At 38.4% G+C, this 16,087-nt stretch overlaps 1 protein-coding gene across 1 annotated transcript in view; it reads right to left on the bottom strand.

The window, feature by feature from the left end:
- The window catches only part of elmo3 (engulfment and cell motility 3), a 39,148-nt gene extending 23,884 nt beyond the window's left edge, over positions 1 to 15,264 (bottom strand). The window contains exons 1-6 of the mRNA XM_026946614.3: positions 15,045 to 15,264; positions 8,233 to 8,342; positions 1,558 to 1,598; positions 1,388 to 1,460; positions 319 to 369; positions 24 to 193 (exon numbers count right to left, since the gene is read on the bottom strand). Coding sequence (XP_026802415.2) covers positions 24 to 193; positions 319 to 369; positions 1,388 to 1,460; positions 1,558 to 1,598; positions 8,233 to 8,310 — 413 coding nt within the window. The 5' untranslated portion in view covers positions 8,311 to 8,342; positions 15,045 to 15,264. The remainder of the gene's footprint in view (positions 1 to 23; positions 194 to 318; positions 370 to 1,387; positions 1,461 to 1,557; positions 1,599 to 8,232; positions 8,343 to 15,044) is intronic.
- Positions 15,265 to 16,087: the final 823 nt, after the last annotated feature.

The following is a 16,087-nucleotide window of genomic DNA, read 5'->3' as shown; positions in this document are numbered from 1 at the left end:
AGTTTTACGGAAAGAATACACACTCGTTAGCGTCCTCCACAATGTGGACGAGCAGCGAGTGTCCGTCTCGGCTGATGAACTCCTGAGCAAAGGTGATGTCTGTGGAGATGGCAGCCAGCTGCTTCAGGGACTCACAGCGCACGTCCGAGTCTGAGCTCTGGATGCCTTTAAAAAGGTCGTCTGCACAACGGCCCTGCAAAACGCACACACATATATAAACACACACACATAAACACATACACATAAACACAGTGTTATAAAAGTCCAAAGACTCGAGACCACAAAGACACTGAATATATGGAGGAGGAAGTCGCTCACCGGAGCCTTGGTCAACCGCAGAATGCTGCCGTTCTTAATGTCCAAGCGATTCTACAACATAAACCACAAAGCACTGAGTCATACAGCGAGCACGAGCCACAGCTATGAAGAGACCCTGCAATCGAGCTACTGGAGGACAAGAAATCACCGTGTGACTGAGAGAGACAGAGAGAGAGAGAGAGAGAGAGACTATAATAAAAGAAAATTCAAAGATCTGCATAGTAAATAGAGAAATACTGGGAAAATCTGGCCTGGGAAAATAGAAATGAATCATTCTGAAAACGCACGTACACATACATGCAAGTGTACTAAAGATCATAAATATGCAGCAAAATATATAACGGTTGCAACTAATTTCCCTTTTCAATTATTATTGGAATGTTCATAATATTCACATAATTAAAGGCATATCTAAAATCATTTCTGTAGGAAAAAAGCTTTCATTTTACTTTTATCTTTTATATTAATTTTATATTATATTATATTATATTATATTATATTATATTATATTATATTATAGTATAGTATAGTATAGTATAGTATATTATATTATATATTTTAAACATTTTAATCAAATAATGTGTGTCCTAAAAGTAATATTCAGTTAATTTCCATTACACGTTGATTGAAATTATTATTTTATTTTACAGCATTAGATATAGTTTAGATATAATTATATTATGTTATATCCCTATATCCATGTAGTGAGCATACATAGTGAATCAGTGATTTGGGATTAGGCCTAAATGTGTGTGTGTGATTTCAGCATGAAGATGTGTTAAAGACAGCAGATTGTTGCATGGATCTTTGCTCACCAGAGAAAGCAACAAAGACCCAAATATTAGCAACACAAAACACTGATGTTTATGTCATTGATTATTTTCTTTTCTGAAGAATTTTCACCTTCTGTGGTGGATGCGATATGAAAAGGCAGTGTAGCTGTACTGCTAATGTTTGTTCATTGTTGTTAATATTCAAATGTGTTCCAATAATATACACTAGCTTTCAATTCAGGAACACACTTCAGGAAGTCAGGAGTACACATACTGCTGAAAGAGAAATGACTTACCGACTCTGTGATGTAGGTATGAGCTCCATCCGCATACTGAAGGGCGTAGTTCTCTGGTCCAGGTAGATTCCATCTTTAAAAAAAATACAGCACATGCCTGATTTAATTACACTGAACAACTTCATACTGAATGCTGGAGACTTACACAGGATGCACACACACACACTTACCTGTCACACACTTCCTTTATCACTGCAGTAAGGGGCTTTTTCTACAATATAAACAGAAAGAAATCATCAGAAAAGTGAAGGTAGTTTTAGGTTACAACCTGTGTGGAATCGAGTTCCAAAACTATCCGAACATTAAGAAAACACCAGTGCCATTAACACATCTACTACTAACACTCGCACTACCATTATGGACATCACCGACAAAAACCTTAGTATCATTTACACCAACACCAACACCTGCTACATTAACACCATCGCACTACCATTACTAACACCACCGACAAAACCCCTAACACAATTAACAAAACTGCACTTCCACTGCTAACACCACTGACAAAACCGTTAACACAATCAACACAACCATACTAGCACTATTAACACCACTGACAAAAAGTCTCACACAGTTAACACCACTCCACTACCAATATTATCAGCACAGACAAAAAACACACCAACACCACTACCGTTAAAACCAACAGCATTAGTACCATCAACACCACTACCATTAGAATAATTACAGTCATCATCACTAACAAAACCATCACTACCACCACTAACATAAACAATGTCAATATCAATAAATCCATTAATGTAACACCAGTCAAAAAACCATTAATACCAGAACCAACATCATTAAAACCACCACCAACATTATTAAAATCATTAACATCAACACCATTAAAACCACTAACATCAACACCAGTAGCAACACCATAAAACTAGCATTAGCATCATTAGTCAACACCATTAACACCACCTCCAACACCATTAAAACATTACCATTAACACCACATCCAACACCATTAACACCACCACCACTAAAACCATTAATGTAAACACAATTAACATTATCAACACCATTAAAGCCATTAACATCATCACCACTAACATGATTAACACCATCATCACAAACATCTATACTGTGTGTTGTTGTTATAATATTATAATACTTTTTGAAGCCTACAATCTGTTCAACATCAGAAAAGCTTTAAAGATGGGTGGAACTAATTTCCGGGCCAGAAACTTTTAAACAAATATCTAAAATGCCAGAAACTTTGCCTGACAATATGAAGGTATCTTTAAATTTAGAGGATTAGCAAAAGGCTAGGAACACTTTAAAATGAAAGAATGTACATTTAAAAGGATGTTAATCTAACTGGAACAAGATTAATACACTTTAATACACTTTCTTATCCTGCTTAATCTTACAATAATCCACTCTAAATGTTATAAAAGCTTGTACTAGCTTCTCACATCATGTAGGGTTAGCATGGGGTTAGCATGTCTTCCTTCCCCAAACGATAATGTGCAGTTTCAGAGCTGTTACTTTTATGGGACTTAAATAACAGCCCAGCATCAAGGCTTACACCAACATCCTTAAGTGGAGCTTTTGGTTTTACAGAGCAGTCATCATGCTGTAGGGTGAAATTAGCAACTTTATTTTGAGCAGATTGACCACTCAGACTCAGACTGAGAATTACAGGCAGGGGTCTGGCACTCGAACTAAAATTTTAACAACCCCCCCTTAAAATCCTTTAGAAATTATGCCTGCTAATCCTGGCAGAAAGACACAAATATGACAGGTTCAAACACAATAACATTACTTAAATGTTGGCTTTGTCTCAATCAATGCAAACAAAACAATCTAGCTATGTGTTGTGAATTAGCTATACAGCTTGTAATTGCTGTGGTGCTAGCATTGCTAACAAGAAAATCCTAGCATTTAGAGAGAAAAAAAACTGAATTTTACCACAAAAACCCTACACACTGGTGTAGGTATACCAGGGGACAAGACGGTAATGTTTTTTTCAGATGTGAGCCAAGCAACAGCAACGCAACTGTCTAATGTGAGGTGTCTTTTGGCTCACAAGACTAAAATGCATGAATTCACAGGTCAAAGTTCTTCTAGATAAAGTCAATGCGGAGCAAAAGTAACCGCTACCAAACAAAAATGTTTTTCACATCACACATCCTTTCCTTTTCAGTGAATTATCTTTTCCTCCAGAAAAAAACAGGGAACCGTAGTTTTCAGGTGTCTCAAATATCATCGTTGCAAAGGCTAAATGCTTCAGCTAAACCATGTTTATTTATTTGATCAATTCTTAAGTGTTAGCAATGCCTTGTGTCATATCCATCACTGTAAACAAAAGAATGGTTAATTAGCTAGCTAGCATAATCAAGTAGTTTACATTGAATTGTATTATCTGACTTATAATACTGGTTTTTATCTTATGAACTTGTGTTACATGACCGCTAATTTTAGCAGGTTAACTTATCCCGTTAGCCGCTAGACTGGGATCATTATTACATAAAATATGCAAGAAAATTAGTTACATAATGAAGCTGTGCATTCACAGAGGGGGAAATTCTTCAAATAGCACAAATGTTGTAGTGAGGCAGTAAAGAAGCATAAATCTCCAAAATCTTGGGTCTGTCACGAATTCAACCCCAAAAGCAAAGTGTGTCACTCTAGTCTGCATTCGAGCCGAAAACTGGGCATAAAAATAAATAGAGGAGACACATTATTGCTACGTCTGAGTTTGAGACACCCAGCAATTAGTGGCGGCCGATGTGGTAAACTGATTGGAGTTTTCGGTGTAGTGTGGTAGACCAATCAGTGGGCTGTAATTTGCGGCCAACAGGCTGGTCAACCGAGTGGAAGCCCTGGGTTTAATCCTTCAACACAGTCAAAGAGCAGTTTATCTGAGCGGTTTTGAGGGGGAAAGAAAAATCGCATATCGTAACAAAGCTCCAACCACGACCGCAAAATCATCCTCCGGCACAAACACCCCGCTGTAGGAGAGCCCAAAGGACAAGACCGAACCCGTGAGAGAGCGCTCGCAATCGCAAAAACTCAATGAGGCTTCACACACATAGGAAAAGAGCTTAGAGATTGCTACATGTTAAAACATTAAAAACAGGATTTCAGCACTGCCAGCTGTCAAGGAAAGTGAAAAAGACAGCAAGGAAACAAGAAAAATTAATGTGTACAATCAAAATAAAAGGAAATACCAGATAAATAAATAAATATTAAAATAGCTGATATTAAAATGTTGACGTTAATTGCAGCTGAGGAGAAACTAACAGTCTCAGTGCAGCTGTGACGTTTGTATCTGTCACTCTCAGTGAAGGAGGTTTAACCTCTGTATCTGTCACTCTCAGTGAAGGAGGTGTGGCCTCTGCATCCATCACTACAAGCGCAGGAGGTTTAACCTCTGTATCTGTGACTCCAAGTGAAGGAGGTATGGCCTCTGTATCTGTCACTAAAACTGAAAGAGTTATAGCATGTGTATCTGTCATTCCCAGTGAAGAAGGCGTGGGCTCTACATTTGCAATTCTCAGGGAAAGAGGTGTGGCCTCTGTATCAGTCACTCCAATGGAAGGAGGTGTAGCCTGTGTATCAGTCACTAAAACTGAAAGAGGTGTAGCCTGTGTATCTGCCACTCCAAGTAAAGGAGGTGTTGCCTCTATATCTGCCATTCCCAGGGAAGGAGGTATGGCCTCTTTATCAGTCACTCCAATGGAAGGAGGTGTGGCCTCTGTATCAGTCACACCCAATGAACAAGGTGTGGCCTTAGTGCACATCAGACCAAGTTAAGGAGGCGTGGCCTCCTTAAAACAGCAGGAGTAAAAAAAACAGATCAGTTTTAGATAGGTGAGATGAGTTAACTATAAGGTGCCTGATAATTATTGTCTGACATAATTATAAGCCGTATTCCTAAGGTGTTCCTTTGAAAGGTGTTTTACGTGCAGAAGGCAAGTGGAGGCCAGAGTTTAGTGCAGAACCTAAACACTTGAACGGTTAGTTAAAGAAGAGACCATGCGGCCAGAGCGGTGTGCTTAGTATATGTAATTAGTAACCCACAGTTCCTGCTTCAATGTTCTATTTAAGGCTCCCATCAGAGATGGACATGTGTGCGGCTAACCTCATACAACTGATGAACAACTGCTTCTTACATAGAGCTGTATGATTAATTATTACATAATGTGTGTATTAGGCCAGACTCCCAATGTTTCACTTTTTAGTTAATCAACATACAGTACTGTGCAAAAGTCTTAGACACCTAATTTTTTTAGTACAAACTTTGTTATAGATTTTTATTTTATGACTTCTACATTACTGATTCAGTACAAAAACATTTTAGATTTCCAAACATTAGTTTTCCAGCACAGAATGAAATGTTACAGAAAAATGTTTGTATATCAGTAAAGAAAGCAGCAGATTACATAAGAGACACTTTTCAGATAAAAACATAATGAAGGCTGCTGGGTTTCGCTGCAGAAATAAGAAGCGAGTCGACAGTCAAAGTCTCCAGAAGAACTGTGGCTGCTTCTGCAAGATGCTCAGTAACACTTACAGCTCATTTCCTTATAAAACTGCACACATCGTACATGAGACTACTATTTTTTAAAAAAAAAAGCTTTTTAAAAAAAAAAAAAAAAAAAAAAAAAAAAAAAAAAAAAGTTTCATTTATTACTGTTTACTGCTCTTTATATATATATTTTTTAAATGTATAAACATTTAGTTTCACTATTTTTGAAGGTTTCTTTGCTCTGCAGCATTTCTTTGCATGTGCCTAAGACTTTTGCACAGTACTGTAGTTTAGTCACATTATGCATCTTGAATTACTGATGTACAGCCGAGGTGGGGTAAGTGTCTGATTACTAATTTCACACAGACGGTACTTTACAATATAGTACTGACTGTCAAACTAAATTCTAATCTTTTGTTCAGCTTATAAGAAGTACTGGATAAGAAACGCACAGTTCTGATGTAACAGTTCTCCATGAGGCAGGAATTAAAGATGTGCGTTCAGTTCCTGCTTCCACAGGCAGATCAACTCTTCATACTGAGTCTCATGTATCCCTGTATTTATGAGCCCAGAATATAAATTCTAAATTGACTGGCTACTCTAAGCACGTATTGAAGATGATAATATTCCCAAACAAAACTAACTAGCTGATTGGAGAAAACATCTCCAATCAAAACTAGCTAGCAAAGATTAAAAAACAACCCTAACCAAAATTTGCCAATGCTAAAGAATATCTCCACAATGCTACTAGCTACCGTTGGAGGATAATTTCAAACAGATTAGCTAAAGTTAGAGAATGTTAACAAACCACACTAGCTAAAGATAGAGTAGCGCCAAACAAAACTAACTACCTAATATTAGAGAACATCCCCCAATCAAACTAATTAACACTAAAGAACATCTCCAAACAAAACTAACTAGCTAACGTTAGACAATAACTTCAAACAAAGTAGATAAAGTTAAAGAATATTACAAAACCAAACTAGCTGAAGTTAGGGAGTATTTCCCAACAAAAATAACTAGCTAATGTTACACAATAATTCCAAGCCACACTAGCTAGAGAGTATTCCCACAGAAAACTAACATTACACAATAACTCAAACCTAAACTAGCTGGAGAATATTACAAAACCACACTAACTAAAGTTACAAAAAGTTAAAGTAACTCCATAACAAACTAGCTAAAGTTATAGAATATTACCAAACCAGACTATCTAACATTTGAGAACATTCCAAAACAAAACTAACAACAACCTAAACTAGCTAAAGTTGGTGAATAGTACAAAACCAAAATAGCTAAATTTAGGGAGTATTTGCACACAAAACTTACTAGCTAACCTTACACAATAATTCCAAACCTAAACTAGCTAAAGTCAGAGAATATTACCAAACCAAACTAGCTAAAGTTAGAGAGTATTCCCAAATAAAACTAACTAGCAAACTTTACACAATAACTCCAACCTAAACTAAGCTAGAGAATATTACAAAACCTCACTAACTAAAGCTACACAATATCTCCAAATCAAACTAGCTAAAGAGTATTCCCAAAAAAAAAATACATATATAACTAGGTAATGTTACAAAATACCTCCAAACCACACTAGCTAAAGTTTGAGAACATCTAGCTAGCTAACATCAATAATGACTCTAAAACTAGCTAATTATGCTAGAGCTAAGTTAGAGAATACTGCCAAAAAAACTAGCTAAAATAGAGAATAACTCTAAATAATACTAGTTATCATTAGAGAATATACCAAACAAAAACGCTAACGTTGAAATATTGTACATTACATTGTGGTGTGATTGATCTGTATAGCAGGGTAACTAAAAGGTATTCTGTAAGGAAACAACCAAGCCGACCAACTTTGTTGGTGAATTTATTGGCTTATTCATGTAGAAGCTTAAGATAAGGCATTTACACGCTGATATACTAAGAAAGCATGATATCGGGTTGTACAGTTCCAAGTCTTTACAGCCTCAGGAGGAGGAAAGCACTGACCAGCAGCAGCTACGTTTTCTTTCAACCATGTGCACGTACTTCTAACACTCATCATTTCACTCACACATTGCTACTCTGAAATTTTCTCCAGTTTTCACTTCAAATGAGTAACACACATTCTCAGAGCTGTTAGGGAAACAGCACTTTGATGCAGTAACACCACTTCCCCATTCCAATCAGGTGAGGCCAGATGGAGACGGGGCCGACCTGAAGCCTGGAGCAATCAGGAAAATTCCACAACAACGACGACCAAATACAGACATGTAGAACGTGCTTCTACAGCTCAGACGCATTTTTCCATCAAGTTTCCGCAGCTGCTGTATCAGTCAGACACAGTGAGTGTGAACATCACGCCTGGCCTCACCTGATCCAGCTGAATGAGCTGAGGGTACGCCCCTGGCATCTGAATAGCAATCTTCACTATGTCCTTCTGCTGCGGCATTTTGATACGCGGATGCCTGTCCTCCTGAAACGCTGAAAAAGAGAGAAAAATAGTACAGGAAGAGATTTATGTTTTACAGAGTGCTTCTTAGTGTATTATTCTTTAAAACAATCCTGAACTCCATACTTACTCACTCATTCAATGAGGATTGCACATTACCTCAATTTGTGATGTCAAACTCTATAACATCCAATATGTGAGGACTAAAACACTTGGAGGCATGCTGTTATAAGAAAATAATCAACAATGGGGTGATGCAATGAAGTGGAGTAACCATTGCCACCCCCAAGTTGATTATTTTTTCTATAACAGCATCTCCCAAGCAAGTGTTTTATTCCTCTTACACCATAGCAATTTGCCAACAATTACATTTTTCATTTATTAAACGATGACATGTCTTATGTTTTATCCATTTATAGTTACATTTAATGTCGTGGACTGTTCATGAAACGTTATAGCACCTATAAACAACCTCTCTTTTTTTTTTTTATTAAAGTTAGGTTAAGACAAAAAAATGCAGTTTGTAATGTTACTGAGAAACCACAAAGCGTAAACTCCTCTGTCCTGAAGACCTTCCCATGTAAACAAACTAAAAATTACAGCTTTACCTCTGACTGTTACAAAGCGCTGACACTGGAGACTCCTTCCATAAATGTTACAGAAAACCTCACCATATCAACCATCATTCGCCATTTTCTTTTTAAAATCTGTTCATGTGGAGCGTCTACCATACAAGTCCCCGTGTAAACTGTTACTACATAACGTATTACCATGAGTGTGTTAATATAAGCCTGTGAGGTGAATTACAGCTGGAACTACTTTCAGAGCTACTGTTAGAGAAAATCAATCAACACCTTCTGACTGATCAGATTCGAGAATTCAACAGAGCTGTAGTATCAGAAAAAGGACTACAGGATAACAACATAGCCACAAAATCTGCGTGATAAGCAACCTAGCTAGATAACTCGACAAAATTCTGTCTGTTACGGTAACATTATAATATAACAGCCATTTTGTCAATCTGGGATGACAGAAGGGCAATTGGGGGAGTTTCAAATTTCCATATCATGCATATTTATAAATTCTTTTTTTAGTGCTCTCAATACATTTAAAACAATTTATTCTTCTTTGTAAATTAAAGGATTTTTAAGGAAAGTGCAAGTGCAAGTTCAAATCTTTATTTTATATTTTCACATTCTCATAGTTATTCATTCAAATGTGCCATTTATAATGTTGTTAGTTTAGTAAATCTGCTTCGACCAAATATTTTTATATTATATTATATCATATTATATTATATATTATATTATGAATATTCTAATTCTAAAAAAAACTTTAAGAACCACTGCAATGAAGCATGCTGAAACTGAAATACGGATACACAGTGTACGTTACCAGAGAGGAACGCATTGTCAGTACACTCCTTTTTTCATAATGACTTTGCACCTTCCTCTTTTTAAGGAGAACTTGTGAGCTCAGCGTATCTGAATTCTGTACATGGCAAACCTATAAACCTAATCTAAGAGATACTGTATATGGCATACAAGCTTTCACATTGTCAAACACACACGCACACCCACACACACGCGCGCACACACGCGCACACACACGCACCCAGCTGAGGTTTTTATCAACAGAAGCTCCAGCTGAATTGTTTAACAGACTCAAGTGCTTCCATGTGTGCAAACAGGACGAGTAACACGCAGCTCCAGGCTCACTGTTCTCTCTGAGACTCCCATTAGAGAAGGAAGTAAGTGTGTGTGTGTGTGTGTGTGTGTGTGTGTGTGAGCGGTAACTGCCTGATTGTATTTAACCTCACCAACATCTGTTGCAGCTGTAACCAGTCACATATTTCAGACATTTACATTTATCCACTTGACAGAGTGAGTTAAACATGTTTTATATATGAGAATTTATCTAATATTTCTTCTATTTATAACATTATTACAAAATAATTAAACAATTAATACTTCTATTCCTAGACGTTCTCACTAATTTCAGGGCTGTAGCAGTAGTGGGCGTGGTTCAGCGTGGTTCAGAGGCAGAGCCAGAGGAATAATCACTGAAGTGGCACACCTAAACTGTTGTCTAGCATGTACTGTATTTAGTCACAAAACTGCATTACTGAAGAGATCAACTGATTTGGCTCCTGAGAGCAGATATGAGAATAACAGATGAACAGCCAAGTCATATTCTCATGTCAGCCACCCAAATCCATTACACACACAGCGAGGAAAACTAAAGTCAACACTGGTGCAGAAACAAAACAGAAAAACATATTAATCCGCTCTGCAATTCTCCTGAGATTTAGATATTTAGCTGTTTCACTGCACTTAGATCAGAGAGAGAGAGAGAGAGACAGAGAGAGACAGAGAGAGAGAGAGAGAGAGAGAGAGAGACAGAGAGAGACAGAGAGAGAGGCTCAGAGCCATGAGTTTATTTTTCTCAGGCCTCATTCCACTTCATTCCTATCATGTTCCTGCAAGCTCCCAACCCTGAGACACACTCATCCACCCAAATCCATCTATCCACACACACACACACACACACTACAGAGAGAGAGGGAGAGAGAGGCAGCAAGACAAAGAGAAAGTGAGTGAGAGAGAAACACATATGCAAAGAAAGACAGAAAGGGGAGAAAGAGAGAGAGAACAAGAGAGAGAAACAGAAAGACATCAAGAAAGAAAGAAAGAAAGAAAGAGATTGAGTGGTTGTTGGGATGTCTCTGTGATTTTACGTCTGAACGCGCACACGCACAAACATGCGCACACACGCACAACTCTCAGCTGTGCTGCACATGCTGACTGCAACATCTTTCACGCTATTTGAAACCACGGAAACATGGTTTCTTTGCCTCTATTACATGTGTGCGTGTGGACTAAACACCACCAGCCTGTCCCTGACCCCACATGCACACACACACACACACACACACACACAAACTGAGAGTTCATTTCTTTTTCATGGTCAACTTATATACATTCATCTCAGTATCTATAGCCCAACGATCACCAGGAGTCACCATATGCCACATCCTGTTCACATACTAGGGAGTTCTGCCATTTTATAAATCCAATTCTCCTCAAATCCCACAATGCATTGCAGCAGGTTAGTCTCCAAATGATGGTAGTGTTCAAGTTGGCATATTTGTATATAGCACACTATATATACATATAAAACTGTATATTATAACTATATATTAGTGATGGAAAATCCCAGTCTTTTTTCACTGAATCAGTTCATCTGATTCAGCTCACCAATAAGAGTCGACTCTTCCAGCTCCTAAACGGCTCATTCCCATGTGTGTCTAAACTGGACAGTTTGTGACTTTGTTGCCAAGGATTGTTCTCCGTTGGCTGAAATTGCATGTTGAAACTGCATTTTATAAAATGTAATTAAATTTTATAAAATGTTGGCCTAAATCACCAAGTCACCACAAATCTGTGTTAACAAAGGCAGCATTGTTATTGTTCTGTTGTGGTTTGAATCAAGAGATTAAGAAGATTTATTTCCATTTATCCTGATATATGATCACTTCCCATACACACTGCTGAGAGTCAAACACACGCAGCTTGGATGTCAGAAAGAGGTTTCTAAGGAAGAAGTTAAGTTGTCTGAAGATAAATGAATGTAAATGAAGATAAATGAGTAATGACATATTCCTTATGTACAAAACGAAAAAATGTTTTTAAAAATCAGCTCGTATATGCGGGCCGGCTCGAAACATTCCCCTAAAAGAGCCATCTCAGAGATGCACAAAAGACTCATCACTACTATATAGTGCACTACGTCTGAAGTACAGGTGGGTGATATGACAAAAATATCATATCACGAGGCGTGAAGATATTTCTATGGTACTCAATATGCATCAATTTATAATTTTACTTCCAGTAAAACAGTAATGGTGCCTTTTAAAAATCCCCCAAAATAACATATTTAACAAAGAAAAGCAGAAAAAAGGGATTATATTTTAACATACAATATATGACCAAAGATATGTGGACACCTGACCATCACACCTACATGAGCTTATTGGACATCTCATTCCAAAACCATGGGCATTAATATGGAGTTTTATTGCATCTCTAACAGCCTGCACTCTTCTGGGAAGGCTTCCTACAAGATTTTGGAGAGTGTCTTTGGGAACTTGTGTTCATTCAGCCGAAAGAGCATTAGTGAGGTCGAGGAGGCCTGCCTTGCAATCAACGTTCCAGTTCTTCCATAAGGTGTTCAGTGGGGTTGAGGTCAGGGCTCTGTGCAGGCCACTGGAGTTAATCCACACCAAACTCGTCAAACCATGTCTTTATGGACCTCACTTTGCACACAGAGGCACTGCCATGCTGGAACAGAGAAGGCTCTTCCCCAAACTTGGACATGTACAACTGTCTAAAATGTCTTTGTATGCTATAACATTAACATTACCCTCCACCCTCCTCCACCAAACTACTGCTGGAACTCTGCAATACGGTAGGTAGCGTTCTCCTGGCATCCACCAAGCCCAGATTCATCCATCAAACTGCCAGATAGTGAAGCATGATCATCACTCCGGAGAACATGTTTCCACACCTCCAGAGTCCAGTGGTGGCGCTTTACACCACTCCAGTCGACACATGGCATTGCACATAGTGATCTTAGGCTTGTGTGCAGCTTCTCGGCCATGGAAACCCATTTCATGAAGCTCGAAACAGCCTCCAGAGGCAGTTTGGAACTCTGTAGTGAGCACGTCAGAGGATAGGCGATTTTTACACGCTATGCGCTTCAACCCTCAGCAGCCCTGCTCAGTGAGTTTGTGTGATCTACCTCTTCATGGCTAATCTGTTGTTGCTCCTAGACACTGCCATTTCACAATAATAGCAATCAGAGTTGACTAACTGACTTGTGGAACAGGAAGTAGGTATCCATCTCTCTTCTGAAGTCCCATAATGCCTTGAGGATGCAGAGAACCCACAGGACACTTCAAGGCAGGCCCTACGTCCGAAACTGACCCGTGTTCACTATGTGGTGCACCAGAAGTATTGCTAATTTTCTAATTCATACCTGAAATCAGACTCCTGAAACCCCACAATGCATTGCAGCAGGCTTTGAACTAACCTACCTTGTGCCTAGAATACTCCCTATTTCTTGCAGCAAAATGCATTGTGGGAATACAGTGGGAATGCATTGTGGGTATTCCACACCATTCTAGGGTACATTATTTCATTATTTAGATTTCACAGCATTTTCTCCACTATTTAATTCTCTGAAAACCATACACGATAAAAAGAAACATTTTAACCCTTTAAAAGAAAAAAGACATTAAACATACTGATGTGTCATCTGTCATTTTGTGTAATTTGAGCATTGATTGGACAGTGTGTGCTTAGTCTAGCTATATATAGTTTCTCCTCCAAAGGCAATCTTGGGGGAAAAAGATTATGGAGTAAATAATTCACTTCATTCACGTTCAACATTTCACATGCGTCTTCTCAATCACTGTTGTTGACGTGTTATGGACGTGTCAGCAAATAGAAATCCGATCTTAGAAGGAGGGTCACTGTGTGTAATAAAAGCCTGATATGACCGTCAATGATGGACCATCTGGGCTGCTTGAGTCTACAGTCTGGGTTAGAAAGAAGTCAGCCCCAGCCTCAGTTCTCACTTCTTCATACCATTCTGTCTGGATTATTATGAGCTTTCTGGATTTTTATCAGAGAATAAAATTTTTGGATTTGTTAACAGAGAATAATCAGATCTGGATGCCAAAAATGAATCCTCTTTAGATCCATGTCTTTAATCTTAGCTCCTGAACACCCCTGATCACTCATGATCACACCTGATCACTCCTGAACACACCTGATCACACCTGATCGCACCTGATCATACCGGATCACTCTTGATCACTCCTGAACACTCCTGAACACATCTGATCACACCTGGACACACCTGATCACACCTGATCGCACCTGATCATACCGGATCACTCTTGATCACTCCTGAACACTCCTGAACACATCTGATCACACCTGGACACACCTGATCAACCCTGATCACTGCTGAATACACCTGATCACACCCGATCACTCCTGAACACACCTGATCGCACCTGATCATACCAGATCACACCTGCTCACTCCTGGACACATCTGATCACTCCTGAATACACAGGAGATCATACCTGATCTCTCCTGATCAGTCTCACTTGGAAGCAGGAGTGTGTTAATTTGGGGCTGGAACTGAAGTAAGGAAGGTGAAATAATTACTGTGCTAGACTACAGAGATTTATCTGAGTGGATCTGTATCATGTATTCATATCACATAATTATGCAGCAGGAACATGACACACTTCTTGTAACTGGCAATTAGTTCATCGAAAAGTCAAGCAAAGTAGGAAATGGTTTAGAAAAACAGACCCGGAACTAAAGATCATGTCATTTTTATTATGTCATCTATAATATAATCTAATTCATAATAATAAATAACAGTATTATTATAGGCTATTTCATGCACTGTGAAATAAACACATGCAATCATGATAAGCAGGGGTGTTGGTAAAAGTGTGCCATTGTCTCATTCTTCACTGAAAGTTATGAAATCTACTGGGGGGAAAAAACTTAGAAACTATCAAACAAACCCAGAATTGATTTTCATCTTTTTTCTGTGAATCGTGTGGCGCAAATCTCAACCGACTGCAACAAGCACAAGTGAGTTAACTTCAATAAAAATGAGTGCTAAACTTGTCTAAACGTGTTTCTTACCTGCTGACAGACAAAACTTTGCACATTAGAGCTCCTGATCCTTTAAAAGAAAAAGTTTTTTCCAGATTGCAGAACGCCTCGTACGTGTTATAACAGTACTTTCAAGTTTCAGAGTAAGAATCGGGTTTAGACACAATGCCAAAAGGCTCCCATGACCACACGAAGTGCACTAGGTAGGGCTCATCTGCCGTTATTTACAGCCCCTATGTAGTGCGCCTAGACAGGAAGTAGGGAGATATTTGAGCTTCCGCCTTGTCGACATTCCCAGTTCCGGGTTGAACAGCGTCCCTCCCGCTGCTAAAGGAAGGAGACCCGGGCTGCGTCCCAAACCGCACACTTCTGTACTAAAGAGTATGTTAAAACTAGTACGCAGTCACTAACAACCTATGAGCAGCGTACTATTTTTGACATACTATTTAGTACAGAAGTGTGCGGTTTGGAACCACGCCTGGAGTGATCAGCCATTTCAGAGTTTACAGGCTTCTCAGGAGAACAGCAGAAACCAAACACATCCCAAAGTCTCTGAAATTCAGCTCAAAGTTGAGCTTTTTGCCTTCAGGCTTTTGTGTGAAGTGCTAAAGTTTCAGAAACATTATGTAACGTGTATGGTAGTTCACTATGAATACTGAAGTGTAACATATTTAGGGGAAAGTGCTCTGAGGAACAGGAAGTGGAGCTGGAGTTCCTGTCTTAGGTGAAACCAGTTCTCCTTCATTTAGCAATCTGTGCAAAAGTTTACACACCCCTGTTATAAAGGCAAAACAAACATGATGCAAACTTTTGAACTGATATATTTAGATTTTTCACTGGGACCAATCTGTCTATCATTTTAAAGATATCTATCTATCTATCTATCTATCTATCTATCTATCTATCTATCTGTCTATCTATCTATCTATCTATCTATCTATCTATCTATCTATCTTTCTCTCTATATATATTTCTGTCTATCATTTTAAAGATATCTATCTATCTATCTATCACACTCTTTCTCTCTCTCTATATATATATTTCTGTCTATCATTTTAAAGATATCTATCTAT

This window comes from Pangasianodon hypophthalmus, chromosome 7 (assembly GCF_027358585.1).
Source record: "Pangasianodon hypophthalmus isolate fPanHyp1 chromosome 7, fPanHyp1.pri, whole genome shotgun sequence".
Taxonomy (NCBI): Eukaryota; Metazoa; Chordata; class Actinopteri; order Siluriformes; family Pangasiidae; genus Pangasianodon; species Pangasianodon hypophthalmus.
The sequence above is the reverse complement of the archived record's forward strand: the minus strand, read 5'-3'. Positions and strand labels throughout refer to the sequence as shown.